At 41.4% G+C, this 13,093-nt stretch overlaps 1 protein-coding gene across 5 annotated transcripts in view; it reads left to right on the forward strand.

Annotated features, from left to right (window-relative positions):
- Positions 1 to 11,671, forward strand: part of erfl1 (Ets2 repressor factor like 1) — a 95,284-nt gene extending 83,613 nt beyond the window's left edge. For all 5 annotated transcript variants that reach the window (XM_074682830.1, XM_074682831.1, XM_074682829.1 and 2 more), the window contains 5 exons: positions 2,241 to 2,314; positions 2,827 to 3,061; positions 4,917 to 5,094; positions 7,323 to 7,452; positions 9,137 to 11,671. In XM_074682830.1, the coding sequence (XP_074538931.1) occupies positions 2,254 to 2,314; positions 2,827 to 3,061; positions 4,917 to 5,094; positions 7,323 to 7,452; positions 9,137 to 9,951 (1,419 nt within the window). In that variant the 5' untranslated portion in view covers positions 2,241 to 2,253 and the 3' untranslated portion in view covers positions 9,952 to 11,671. The remainder of the gene's footprint in view (positions 1 to 2,240; positions 2,315 to 2,826; positions 3,062 to 4,916; positions 5,095 to 7,322; positions 7,453 to 9,136) is intronic.
- The last annotated feature ends 1,422 nt before the right edge of the window (positions 11,672 to 13,093 follow it).

Consider the following 13,093-nt stretch of genomic DNA (forward strand, 5'->3'; position numbering starts at 1 on the left):
CTCCAACGAAAAGAAAATCTTATTTTGAAAAGACTCCAAGCTTTGTCTGCTGAGGCCTTTGGTCAGCGTGTGTTTCGAAAACCTACTGAACACAAAATAATCTGTTGCACGCTGCACTTTTGTGGAAAAATCTCTCAGAAAATGGTGCTTTTACAGTGAAGATGTAACTCCTAACTGCTATTTGAACCCGTGTGATAACTTCAACTCATTACGTGATGGTGAGTGTAGGCAGAGACACACGAGACAGAGTGTGAAGAAGATGAAAAAATAAGAAATGATAACATGAATGATGTGGAGGGTGTGGGGGGTGAGTGAGATAGGATGAATGCCAACTTTGTATTTGAAGACAGAAGGAGCGGCTTGAGAACAAGAAAGATGAAGAGACGGAGGAGAGAGTGAGAGGGGCCACAATCCAAAGGCGAGAAGCGAGCGGGAGAGAGTTGGTCAGAGAGTGAGAGAAAGGAAAGGAGGGAGGGAGAGAAATGCCTGGAGTTAGCAATAATAATTTATACAAACACACCTTAATAATTCACGTTCTATTTCAATGCTGGAGGGAAAATCCAAAATTCACAGAGCATAATTAAATAGAGAGAGTGAAGGGAGAGAAAGAGGGGTCGGCATTAAAGATAGCGGTGTAGTAGCAGGGCATCTCTTCCATCTGAGCTTTGTAAAACAACCCCGATCAAAATGTGATATCCAAACTAGACCCTGTCCTCCCGCTCATCGTGGAAACACTGAAGTCTTAACTTTCTCCTGGCAGCAGACGTGCGCTTTCGTCTGCACTGTTATTATCCGTCTTCTCATAAAGCACCATTACTCTCTCAGTGACACTATCATCAAATCATCTGGGCACAGCAGAGTCCCATGATGCCATGCACTGGGTGCAAATCAACAGTTTATTACTGTCAAACACACCTGGGGTGAATTCATAAAGGTTTGTTATTTGTGAAAAATCACATTTGAATCTCTTATCATCGTAACTTTTTTCTTGATATTTGTTTTCTTTCTGCACATTTTAGTGGCTCTAGTAATTATTGACATGTTTTGATTAGTCTCTCTACTAGGGGTGCACCGATCACAATTTTCTGGCTGATCACACATCTTTAAAAAAGCCTGACCTGTCGATACCAATTTTTGTTTTTTATTTTTTTATAACTGACAGCATATACCTTCAATGTTCAATTCTTATTTTATTGGAATTCATTTAACAATACCTGTGAAACAATAAAATTGTTATCTTTTAACTTACAAAACCACAAAAGTGTCCTGAGATTTAAGTCTCAGGGCAAAAAGCAACAAAGACTGGCTGTCAGACCTTTCTGGAGGTATATAAGATCAGTTTCATATGTAAGGATGAGCCGATCCCTGATCACCAATCACTGATTCCCCAAAGTTAAGGAAATCAGCACCGTTTGATCGGTGCATGTCTAGTAATAACTTTTTTTTCTTGATACTTGTTTTCTTTCTGCACATTTTAGTAATTATTGACATATTTTGATTAGTCTCTCTACAATTACATATTTTGGAGCAAGTTACCTTTAAACCAAAATCCTTGCATCAGAAGCTGCATTTTTCATTATTGTGAAGAGTTAAAGACACTAAAAAGAAACAAGTATTTACATTTATGGACATAAAACTGTGATTCTACAGCTTTAAAAAATACTTTCTCAAAATATCACTTCGGTTTCTTTATTTTTACACAAAGAAAAAGTCAGCAGACCCTTGAATTAAAAATCATAGCTATTTCTGTTTTTTTTTTAAATTAAAAAAAAACTTTACCAGTGAATGACTACGTAACAGCTGAAAACACCAAATATTTAGTGTATTACGGCTTTAACTTCAATTTAGTTTTCAGGAGTCTATTTAATTCCTCCTGTTCATAAATGCACTTTAGGGATGTCCACCATGTTGCATCAGTCTCTGCCTCAGGTGGCCACACAAGATCACATCCATCAAACACCTGATCTCTACCCGAGACATATGAAACATAACCTTGCCATATTTCACATCGATTTAAGGTCTGATTTTGAACTAATTCAGTGCCCTTAGACCCTTATGCAATACCTCCATTTTTCAACAAAGTTTACACTCTTCAACTCGTCAGAGTAAACTTGCTCGGGAGCTGACTCCGGCTGTAGCCATGAAGTTTCTTGCCTCAGACTTTTATTTTGCAATGTTTCGAGTCATTATCGCAGTCGCTGTTAACTGGCCTCTCTTACCATCTGTGTGTTTGATTTCAGGTGTTGTGGAGGCATGGACTGTAACTGCGTCAGTGATCTGCTGCTCCCCCCGGTGCCTGCTCTATGGACGCCAGGTCAGTTAACAAGCATATTCAGTTCTCTTAAAAATAAACATCACCATCATCAAAATCATAGCTATGCACGTTAAAAGTAAATCTTAAATTTAGCTGGGAAAAAAAATCACTTTGCACACTTTTTGGTAAACAAATTCCATCTCTGGTGGTAATTGGTTGTATTTCTAATATTTTCATAGGGCTAGTTAGTGCCAGGTTCACTTGTGAGTGAGTCAAAAAGCTTCTTAACTCCGTCTATGTTATGCATACAGTTGGCTTTTAGAATTCAGACCTGAGCTACATCAATCAGATCTCTCCCAGCGAGCTGTCATCATCCCGCTGACCAATCTGTTGAGGCTAGAGGGCATTAGCGCAGACTAACATTGCTCAGGGCACGTGCTGTGATATTAAACACATCATCCCTCACCTCCATCACTCATCAGTCATTCAGACAGCGATCCCCCTTGGCAACCGGCAGGACAAATGACAGGCCCTGCCCTCATCCTCCTCTCTTTCCTGCTCTGTATACCCAGGGTTCGCCTTCCCAGACTGGGCTTACAAGCCTGAGTCGAGCCCCGGGTCCAGACAGATCCAGCTGTGGCATTTCATCCTGGAGCTGCTGCAGAAGGAGGAGTATCAGGGGGTCATCGCCTGGCAGGGGGACTATGGAGAGTTTGTCATAAAGGATCCAGATGAGGTGGCCCGGCTGTGGGGGATTAGGAAGTGCAAACCTCACATGAACTACGACAAGCTGAGCCGAGCACTGAGGTACAAGCCTGTGCATAAAGTGTTGAACATAAAATAAATACACTGCTGGAATCAGATAAGTCAGGATGGTTACTGCAGCACAGTTTACATACGTTGTTTACTCTTATCTGTCAGAGTCCTCACTTGTTTTTTCATGTCAGTTTAATGGAAAGATAAAGGTGGAGCCATTTCCAAGGGAACGTCAATACCCTCAATTTCTCCTTATCTGTGGACATCCTGATGGAAAGTTCACCATTGAGCTGCCAAATAAAAAATTCAATAGGGATTTTGAAATTAAAGCCCCAGTATAAAATTGGTTGGACTTCTTTTTCCTCAGAGTGCAGAAACTGCTTCAGCATTGAACTTGCCGAAGGTGATTAAAACAATTCACACTCCACACCTTCAGCAGTTTACAACCCCCAACCACACACACGGTTTTCTTATGCAAATACACACTACCCGGACTTATTCCCCCACCCAGCCCCCCCTCTCTTTCTGCGCTTTCCTTTGGCCTCTTGTTAATGGGGGCTGTCGTCAGAGTCTAATTGTTATGAATTGGCTGGGGCCACAATTAGCCTTCTTAATTAGCCCCACTTAATTGCTCAATTAAGGGCCACGGCACAATTGCCACGCAAAGCAAAACACGTACACATCATTGCACCGGGCGCAGCCACTGTGGCTACATGCTGATCCGTACATGCTGCTGTGTGTGTTGTTACAGTGCGCCTGCATAATGAGGTGAAGCTCAACAGTATTTAATGCTGAGCTCGTCTAATGAATTCAGCACTTGCTGCATTTTAAAACAAACAAATCCAAGTACTCAAAGAAAAATAAATAAAAGAAAGAAAAAAAGATGGTGCCCGAGATTTCAACTTCTATCTCGCGAGAGAGAGTGAATCCACAAGTTTTTCAATTTGCAGCTCCCCTCCTCTGCCTACCCAACTCCCCCTCCCCCTCCCTCTCTCCTGAGCCCTTACCTGGGCCAGATGGCTCCGTGTTTCCTTTTACCGCTCATCAACCTGGCATCCTGGCAGAGCGTACACTGTGACACCTCGGTGGGTGGCGCAGGAAGCTGGCATGACGGCAGCTCGACATGCCCAGTGGGAGACACCTGAGGTTGTTACCATGGAGACTCCTTCCGTTTGTCTCACCTTTTCTGTAAATGTGCTCTGCACGGTGGAAGCGTTGGCAGCTTCCCTGTCAATTACATTTACACGTCACTCAGCCGGGATGTTGTGTTTCAGAGTCAAAACAGCTTGAGAACATGAAAACTAAGTTTATACATAAAATACAAAAATGTAGAGGATTATCTCAAAGTTTTGCAGAAAAATATGTTTTTCAGGATAAAATCAAGTTTCATTTTTACTTGTTCAATTCATTTCTTGTTTTCAACACCACACTGATCTCCTTTCTAAGAAATATATCTATCATATTTATTTCACACGCCTGTTAATTGTTAAATAATGAGACAGCACTTTGCTATTTTGTTGTACCTCACAGTTGTGTAACATTCACTCTATGTTAATAGCCTCTGTAGCTAAAAGGGATTCATCTTTTTGACTTTTTGTCTGTTAACAGCTGAATAAAATTTCCCTTCAAACAAGCCTCTTGTATCGAAACAAGGCAGGCAGACATGAATTGATTGGAGGTAGGAGGAGATGAATAAAAACAGTGGGAAATCAGCATAGTTCTTGCCCAACAGCACTAAAAATGTTTACTTATTCTTCTCTGTTAGCGATGAAACACAAAAAACCTTGATACAAGCATTATATTAATCCTTCCCTCCTCTTTTCCTTTTCCTCTTCCTCTTTCCCTTATCCTTTATCCCCTCACTCCATCCCTCCTTTCGATTTCCTCTACCTCTCCTCTGTTGCAGGTATTACTACAACAAGCGCATTTTGCACAAAACCAAAGGAAAGCGGTTCACCTATAAGTTTAACTTCAGTAAGGTGGTGTTGGTGAACTACCCTATCCTGGACATGGCAAACTCCCCCTTTTTTCTGGCCCAGAATCACTTCAACGGGAGCTCCACTGCACCCGACTGCACCCCTGAGGTATGATGGGTGAGAATGGAGAGAGTGGATAAACAAAGAGGGAGATATTATGAAAGATAAATAAGCTGGGAGTTAAGCATAGCTACGACTACACGACATTTAAAAAAAAACATATCCAGTCTGATTTAAGTACAATACATTTAAAGACAATCTTATACATTGACATTGAATGCTGTTTCACAGAGCATGGTTTTGGTCCAACGTTTTACCTGTTGGATGGAGGATTTTGATTTTGCACCATTTTAATGCTGTAAAATAAAGTTTAAAGTAGTTCTCAGACACTTTAAGAGTAAGTGGCACATATTTGGCTTTTAAAAAAGGGTTATTTTTCAGCTTTATTATGGACTCAGAAGGGACATATGATGTGAAATGAGGTATGACAAGCTCTATGCCGAACAAAAAAAATATATATATATGTTTATATTCAAATCCTTTTTTATTTTTTTTTAAGTGAAACAGCTTTAGATGAACAGGGAATAAGGGGAGTGAGAGGGGAAAATAACAAGCACCAAGTCGTTACGGGAAGTCATACTGCAGCCATCATAATAAGGACTATAGCCTCTGAGTACGAGGCACTTGCCCTCCAAACATGGCAACGCCCCTGTAGTTTTTTAAACTAAAAAATGGAGTCTTAAAAAAAGCAAAACCAAAAGATTTTAGTTTCACATTTTTAAATTAACAGAAACCTTACGTAAAAATCATCTGTCATGACATGAAAAACATTTAAAATCTAACACAATGAAGGATAAAAGACTTACTCAACCAAGTCAAATCAGAATTCATCAGAAAGTAATGTAGCGCTTTCTTTTACAGTGTGTCTGAATGTGAGGAAATAATGGCGCTTACAAACACAGGGTTGATTTAAAAATAGAACAAGGAAAAATGGAAAACTCTCTTCGCCTTTAATTTTGTACTAATAGAGATTTAATTCAGGTAACTGAATCCATTTCACTGTTGAGATTTTTGCTGTTGTATTTCAGGCCCCTGCTGTGCCTGTCTCTGCTTTTTACTCGGGAATAGAGATTTTCATTGTACCTATCTTTTATTCACTCTGAAATGGAGATATTAATAGAGTACTTACTGTTTGCCCTGAGAGATTGTAAATTTTTACAGAGGCAAATTGTATCAGAAGAGAAAAGGGCAAAAAAATTGGATCAAAATGATGTTATGTCTTCACTCGTGGCTTTATGAAAGTGGTGAGATATTTTTAAAAAACAATGAAAAAAAATCAATTCAAATTTTTTACATTTGACACTACATAATGGATATTTTCAGAGGAGTGTTTTGAAGTAGACGGCTTTTTATTTTGGATTTTCACTGGCGTGCACATGATTTTAATTAACATCAGATGTCCCAGAAAGTGCTCTCAAGTTGAAAGTACAGTAAGAGCGAATCATCCATCATTTGTCTGTGCTCTTCTGAAGACGGGATAAGGCGACACAGACTCTGAAGGAGACAGCGGAGGAGGGGGGATGGTTTTAACTTGTCCTTAAAACAAAAGAAGACGTTATCCCCTCCCGCTCTCATCCCCGTCTCCGATGGTGTATCCATCTGTCATCGATTGAAAATGAAAGAAATTGAAAGCAGAGGGGTCGCGTCAGATCAGATCAATGGTGGGTCATTAATGCGGTTTGTTAAGCAACGTGGATCTCGCAGCTTGGGAGTACAGTCTTGCCTTTCAAAGTCGCGGGGCTGCGAGGTGACAGATACTATTGATCCAAAAGTTCTGCCAGGGGGAAAAATAATCCCCCCTTTGTCCCCTTCATTCCTAAGATTCAACTGATCCGTTTATTTTACCTTTGCCTCCTTCTCCTTCATGTGTTTTATACAGAAAAGAATATTCACACATCGACACACGGAGCTGTCCTACATCCTGAATAGGCGCCTCTTTTTAAGATCTCAGTCCTATTTGTCCTGCGCCCCTTCTTCTTTCTCCTCCTCATTTATCCTAAGTGCCCACAATCTTAATCTCTGGTCTCCATTCGACTCTGAACTCTTCCTGCCTTTGAGCCCCCACGTCCTCCCTGTGTCCCTTTTCTACTCAAAGTCCCATGACACCTCTTCTTATCCTGTCCTTGCTGCGACTCTGACACTGTTTGCATCACACTCGGTCGACTCATGCACATTACGAGCAAGGATAGATAGAAAGGATATGTGTTGTGTTTGTGAAGTATGAAAACATGCTGTAACATTAACGTCGTCTTGCTCTTCCTCTTTTTGTCGCACAGGCCATACAGTCCCTGTTTCCTCGTTTGCCAGACTCGGGCAGGGGGACGTCTCTGTTTGATCGAGGGACTACAGCGCCAGGGCCTGAAGGAGACAAGCTGAGACTGGACGCATTCCCTTTCCTCAGTTCAGGTAAGGAGAGAACTCAGTCAAGTCAGGAATCTTTTAGTATCCGAGAGTGAAAACCTTCTTCTTCCCCTTCTTCTTCCTTTTCTTCTTCTTCCTCTACTTCTTCATCCTCTTCTTCTTCTTCGTGAAGGAGAACAGCTTGTATGGAGGGCATATAGGTGGTATATACACAGAAAGAAGGAAGGAAGGAAGAGCTGTTGGAGGGAAAAGAGGAGAGCAGGGAGAGGGATGAGGATGTGGACAGGCATGAACATTTATTGTTAAAGGAAATAAGAGAGATGGCTGTCCCATCGCAGCCTGCAGTGAGGCTGTGCTACAGGTAAGAGAGTCCAGGTTAGCTTGTGAATTATGCATTTCAGCTGTGGTACCAAACAGGTTGAAGGCTGAAGAAATCATCCACCTTTAACAGAAAGATGTTTGGAAACTTCTCCTTCACGCCAGAGTCTCAGGAAATGCAACGTCCATTTTCGTACATTTGCGCCAATGCACCTGCCTTTGTTTGTACGTCTGCACTCTCTTCACGTGCATCAGAATGTGTGTGATTGTGCCGCAGAGATAGTCTGTAAACAGATGTACCCACACACACTCACACTCACACTCACACACATGCACTCTTAATCACACAGCCTGCTTCCCCCTCATCTCCCTCCCCACTCTGTTTGTCCTCAGGTCCTTTTCCCCCCCTTCCTCCCTTCTCACCCTCCTCTCCCTCCCATGTGTCCCCGCTGTCCTAATCCCTTCCCAGGCAGGAAGGCCCTAATTGAGGGTGCAGGCTTCAGTTTGTGGCCTGTGGGCGCCCATTACTGTGTTTTCATAAGCAAGTGAGGCCTGCCTGACTGATTCAATATTCATGTGTCTGCCAGCTACTTCTGGCCCAGCACGCAGAGACTTCAGCACTGTCAAATTAGCCCTGCATAGTAAATAACAGAGTGGAAGAGAGAGGAGAGGTGGAGGGTGAGGCGAAGGCAGAGAATCTTTGAGTTGGTTGTCAGTTGGAAGGAAGTACAGTAGGTGGAGCGGCAATGCTTTTGTTTGTTCATTAAAATTGAATTCCAGCATCACCTCAAGTTTACCTCATTTCTCTCCTCTGAAAGGGCAAAAACAAAGAGCTGAATTCAAATACAATATTTAATTAACTGCGTCTTTTTCCTCTTAATCTGAGCTGATACTGTGACAGATATTTCTGGGGATAGAGACAGACAGTTTGTAAAGTTTCCTCTCTGTCACTCATTTAACCTGGAAGTGCAGAGGCAACCAGGCTGATGCATCCTTTATTAGGTCTCAGCTGGGTTTGTCAACATGGTGGCTGTCACCGCGGTGATGATGTGCCGCAGTGACAGGAAAGTCTCCACATATTTCCCTTTCAGCATACAAACATGAAGACAAAGTCTGCTGTATTAGCTGTTTGATTAGTCAGGTTTTCTGTGTGTGCTGCAGTGAAGAATCTTTGTGCTCACATGTGGTTTACAGCAGTGTGAAGTGGGTGTACTACACAGTACTGGCATGCATAAATGAACCATCAGGTTTTTGTTGAAAGCAGCCGTGCCAGAGTTGGCCCCTGTGGCTTCACATTAGACTTGCTAATACCACTGAGCATAATTAGTGAACATTCTTCGATGTTGTATGTCAAGAAACCTTTGGTCCTTCGTAGCATTAACCTCCATCTCTGGATTTTGCTCTGTCCTAGGTGCCCCATGCTACTCCAAACCCCCGTCCTTGCTGGGCCCGTACCCGCGCAACCCACCCTTCGACTACCCCTGGGGCTTCAACCCCTACCTCCCAGGGGCCTTCTCTCTCAATAACTGCCCCAAACTGCCCCCTGGCTCGCTTTACCCCTCCCAGTTTTACCCCAACCCTTTGCAGAGCAGCCTTTCCCAGCTGCCTCACCCTTTCTCCTCCCTTCTCCCCCCAGGGGAGGCAGGTGGGGGCGAGAGGGGGGCAGCAGGGCAAACTGGAGGCACAAACGGCACTGCGGGTGGTCAACCACTCAGACTGTGCCTGCCACCCTACCCAGGGAGCCTGTCGATGGGCCGGACTGACATTGGGGCATCACTGGGGGAGAGGGAGAGGGTAGAGGCAAATCCTCCGGTCTCGGGTTTGGCCCTGGGTCTGGGAGCGGTCGGACTGGGAGCGGGGACTGTGACAGACCAGCAGAGCCCTACAGAGAGGAGAGGAGGAGGCATGAAGCAGGATCCGGAGTCAGACTCAGACCTTGAGATCACAGATCTGAGCGACTGCAGCTCAGACAACGAAAACGAGCACGAGTTCGGCATCGGGAAGGAATCCAGCTTGGCGAGCCGATCACAAATACTGCTGGACGGGAAGAAAGGGAGTGTGCTGCCACCCATCTCCTCTCTTCCTCCGACTGTGTCCCCACATCCTCTGAAGAGCCTGATGCCCCTCACTCCTCCACCCCCTTCCCTGCCTCCATCGCTCTCCCCCTCCATGGCTCTGCATGACAGACACAGGGAGACAGAGACTCTCAAAATGATCCACAGCTAATACTTTCTCTCCTGCATCCACCATCTTGCCAGTCTGAGCTCTGATAACTCTCTTTTTCTCTCCTTTCTTTTCTTGAAGACACTTCCCTGCTTTAAAATGTCAGCTCTTGATAGACACTTTTTCCAGGGAAGGCAGTTATGTTCTGTACCTCTAGAATTACTGTTTCCTTGTTTGCTGTGTAAGTTTTTCACTTACCTATAGTCCATTACACTGCAGACGTGTCCACTTAAACGTACATTTTTTTAAAGCTATAGGCTGTCCATATCATCATCTCGTCCTTTATTTTTCGATCTCTCACACCAAGCGATTGCTCCACGCTTTGTAGACTTGTTAAACGCGTTGCCAGCAGGACTTTACAATTTGCTGTCTGCTGTCGGCCGAGCTATGATGGAAGGCAGCGAGGTGGTAAATTACAGCACAGCAACGCCTGCACTGACAAACATTAACAAACAACATCCCTATACTAACAGAACAGAACAACAAATAATGCTCTGATCGATCCAATTTTACACATTTGTGCTGTAATTCTTGAGATTTGGACCATATATATAATCACTCTGAGCTCTGGGACATAGTCATATACTGCCACCTAGTGGTCATTTCAGTCATCTCATTTGTTATCTGAGAGGAAAATGATTTGCACTTTCTTTGAGTGATCTTTTTTGCAAGTTAATTTAAATGTTACATTTTTTTTCCATTTTTAATAGTAATACCTGTGAAAGTGTGTGAATATTTCTTTTTGTCCTGTGGTTCGAGTATTTTTTGCACATTTTCTTCAAAAAGAGGAAAGAAAAAGAGAGCCATAGAGCTGGACCAATCTAGAAATTTGTATGAATATTTCTGTGTATATATTTTATTATGGTGTACATTACATTTAATTATTATTCAATATGATAAGATTTAGCTGTATTGTTGTGATTTAATTCAGTATTTAAACATGTTGGATAAATTATAAGCTTAGGTGTATCAAAGTTTAAATTATTAATGGCAGAAGATCTGCACTCTGAAGATGTTTTTCTATGATGAGGACAGAGTTCACACTGGGAATCGTCTCTACCCCAATTAATTGTGCCCTTTGGTCATTTTTGCCAGATGCCCGACATACAAACCCTTTGGGTTCAAAAATATGCTGGTAGACTTATTTTTGTAGTTAGCATTCACAAGTGTAACAGTAATGTAATTAGTCTAATGTGAAAAATATTGGTCTTTGCGTTTTTCTTTTTTAAATTCTCCCCTCTAAATCTGCTTTTGATTATTTTTCAATCAGTGCTTTTTGTCCGCGCCAGCAGCAGTGCAATTTGTTTTGCTCAAGGACATGACAGTGTTGGGAAAATGATTCAAAAACAGTTTCTTTCTGCTCTAACGGATCTAATGAAACCACATCCTGTCAACACAGAGTGAACACTAAACCATGTTGTACAGCTTCATAGCCTTTATATCTGACGGTTTGTCAAACAGTGGCGGTATACGACTCGTTGTGAAAGCTCTATTGTAAAGTTAATGTAAAGCTCTATGTTTGTTGAGTTGCTACAGGAAAAAGGCCTCCAGTCACCTCCGTGTGGAGTTCACCAACTAACAGCTGTAAATACTGTTTCCTCTGTGTGTATATGTGTGTGTACACATCCAAAAACGACAATGCAGTGCTTCTACCTGTCATCTCTTTGTTTTACTGTAAAGAGGAAAAATGGAAGGTGGCAAAAAAGAAAAAAGATTAATATCTTCAAAGCAATAAACATTATTCTGGATAGTGGACTGTTGTTGACTCTGAGTTTTTCAAATAGGTAGTGCAACCACTAATATTTTTACTTGATAAATAATGACTGAAATGTGACTGCAGTAGTCTGCCAGTGATGGAAGCTAGCAGTTTTTCTCCTGTTTAGTTGTGACTTTGAAAAAAAAAAATCCTGAAAAGACTTGTACCAATCAGAACAGTATAATAGTTTAACATTTTTTCTCCAAATTCTAATTCTTTTCAATTTCTGCACTTTTTGAAAGCACTTGGATAATTTGTAATTTCACTAAAAGAAACAGAGGATTCAAACAGAAAGGTTTTCTTGTGATTTATCAGAATTTCTGTGAAATAACCTGTGTCATTTGCTCCTCTGATGGAAAGACTGTCTTGATTAAGAATTTGAAAGTAATGGCTTCTAGAGTTGTGCATTTTCACAATTTCCTGACTTAGTGTCTTTATATTATTTTCCCCATTTCAATTCAACAATTAACTGCAAAAACATTCACATTGATGATAATGGTATACAATACATCCGCATACAGAACACACAATGGCAGCAAATTAAAGTGTAGACCTTGTACCTACAATACTGGGATGTCTTTTATCATCCCCCAGGTAAATTCTGTAACACTGGCAAAAACTTTTTCTGTATATGTTACATTCATGGCTTTGATTTGATAACCGCATCTAATATAATTCATTACCTGTGTTGCTAATAAATATAAGAAAGACCATACAGATTTTATTAATCATATGCAAACCCCACCAACCACAAAGTAAATCATTGAAAAGCCTTGTTCAAATTATCAGACAGTCTCTTAAAAGGGTTACACAGTTATCAAATTAGTACAACGGGACCGTTTGTCCTTGATAACACACTATCACCACATTTACTAGACAGCAGCAGTTCAAAATGTGTCACAGTTTAATTGAGCCAAGATAATGACCAAGACACTAACAATAGGGGGTCAACTTGCAGGAAAGCAGACAGAAACTCAAGTAGGAAGGACCTCAATAAAAGTGATCATTCCACATTAGTCATTGAGACATACATAATTGTAAATAAATAAAAGGAAAAAAAGAATCAAGCACCTTTGAACTTGAACTAAAGATACCAAAAAATCCAGTGACTTTCTGAAGTCAACAAATCTCTGTGTTAAAAAAAAATTAAACAGAATAGAGTGTACACGGGAAACACTGTGGGAAAATTAAATTCAAAAAATGTTGTATCAGCCCTGTCTTCTTCTACAAAGTTAAATGTATAGAAAGTAAAAAGAAGAAAAGAAGGAGAAGAAGCTTTAACAACTATAAAAGATAGTTTGTTAGTTTTAGTGGCACTGAAAAAAACTCAAGACGTATATTTTTCACCTGCTGTATCCGAAGTTGAGCTCATGTGTTGTTGTTGTATTA

Source organism: Halichoeres trimaculatus, unplaced genomic scaffold (genome assembly GCF_033239565.1).
Source record: "Halichoeres trimaculatus isolate MK-OKI-2021-1 unplaced genomic scaffold, fHalTri1.1 fHalTri1_scaffold_12, whole genome shotgun sequence".
NCBI lineage: Eukaryota > Metazoa > Chordata > Actinopteri > Labriformes > Labridae > Halichoeres > Halichoeres trimaculatus.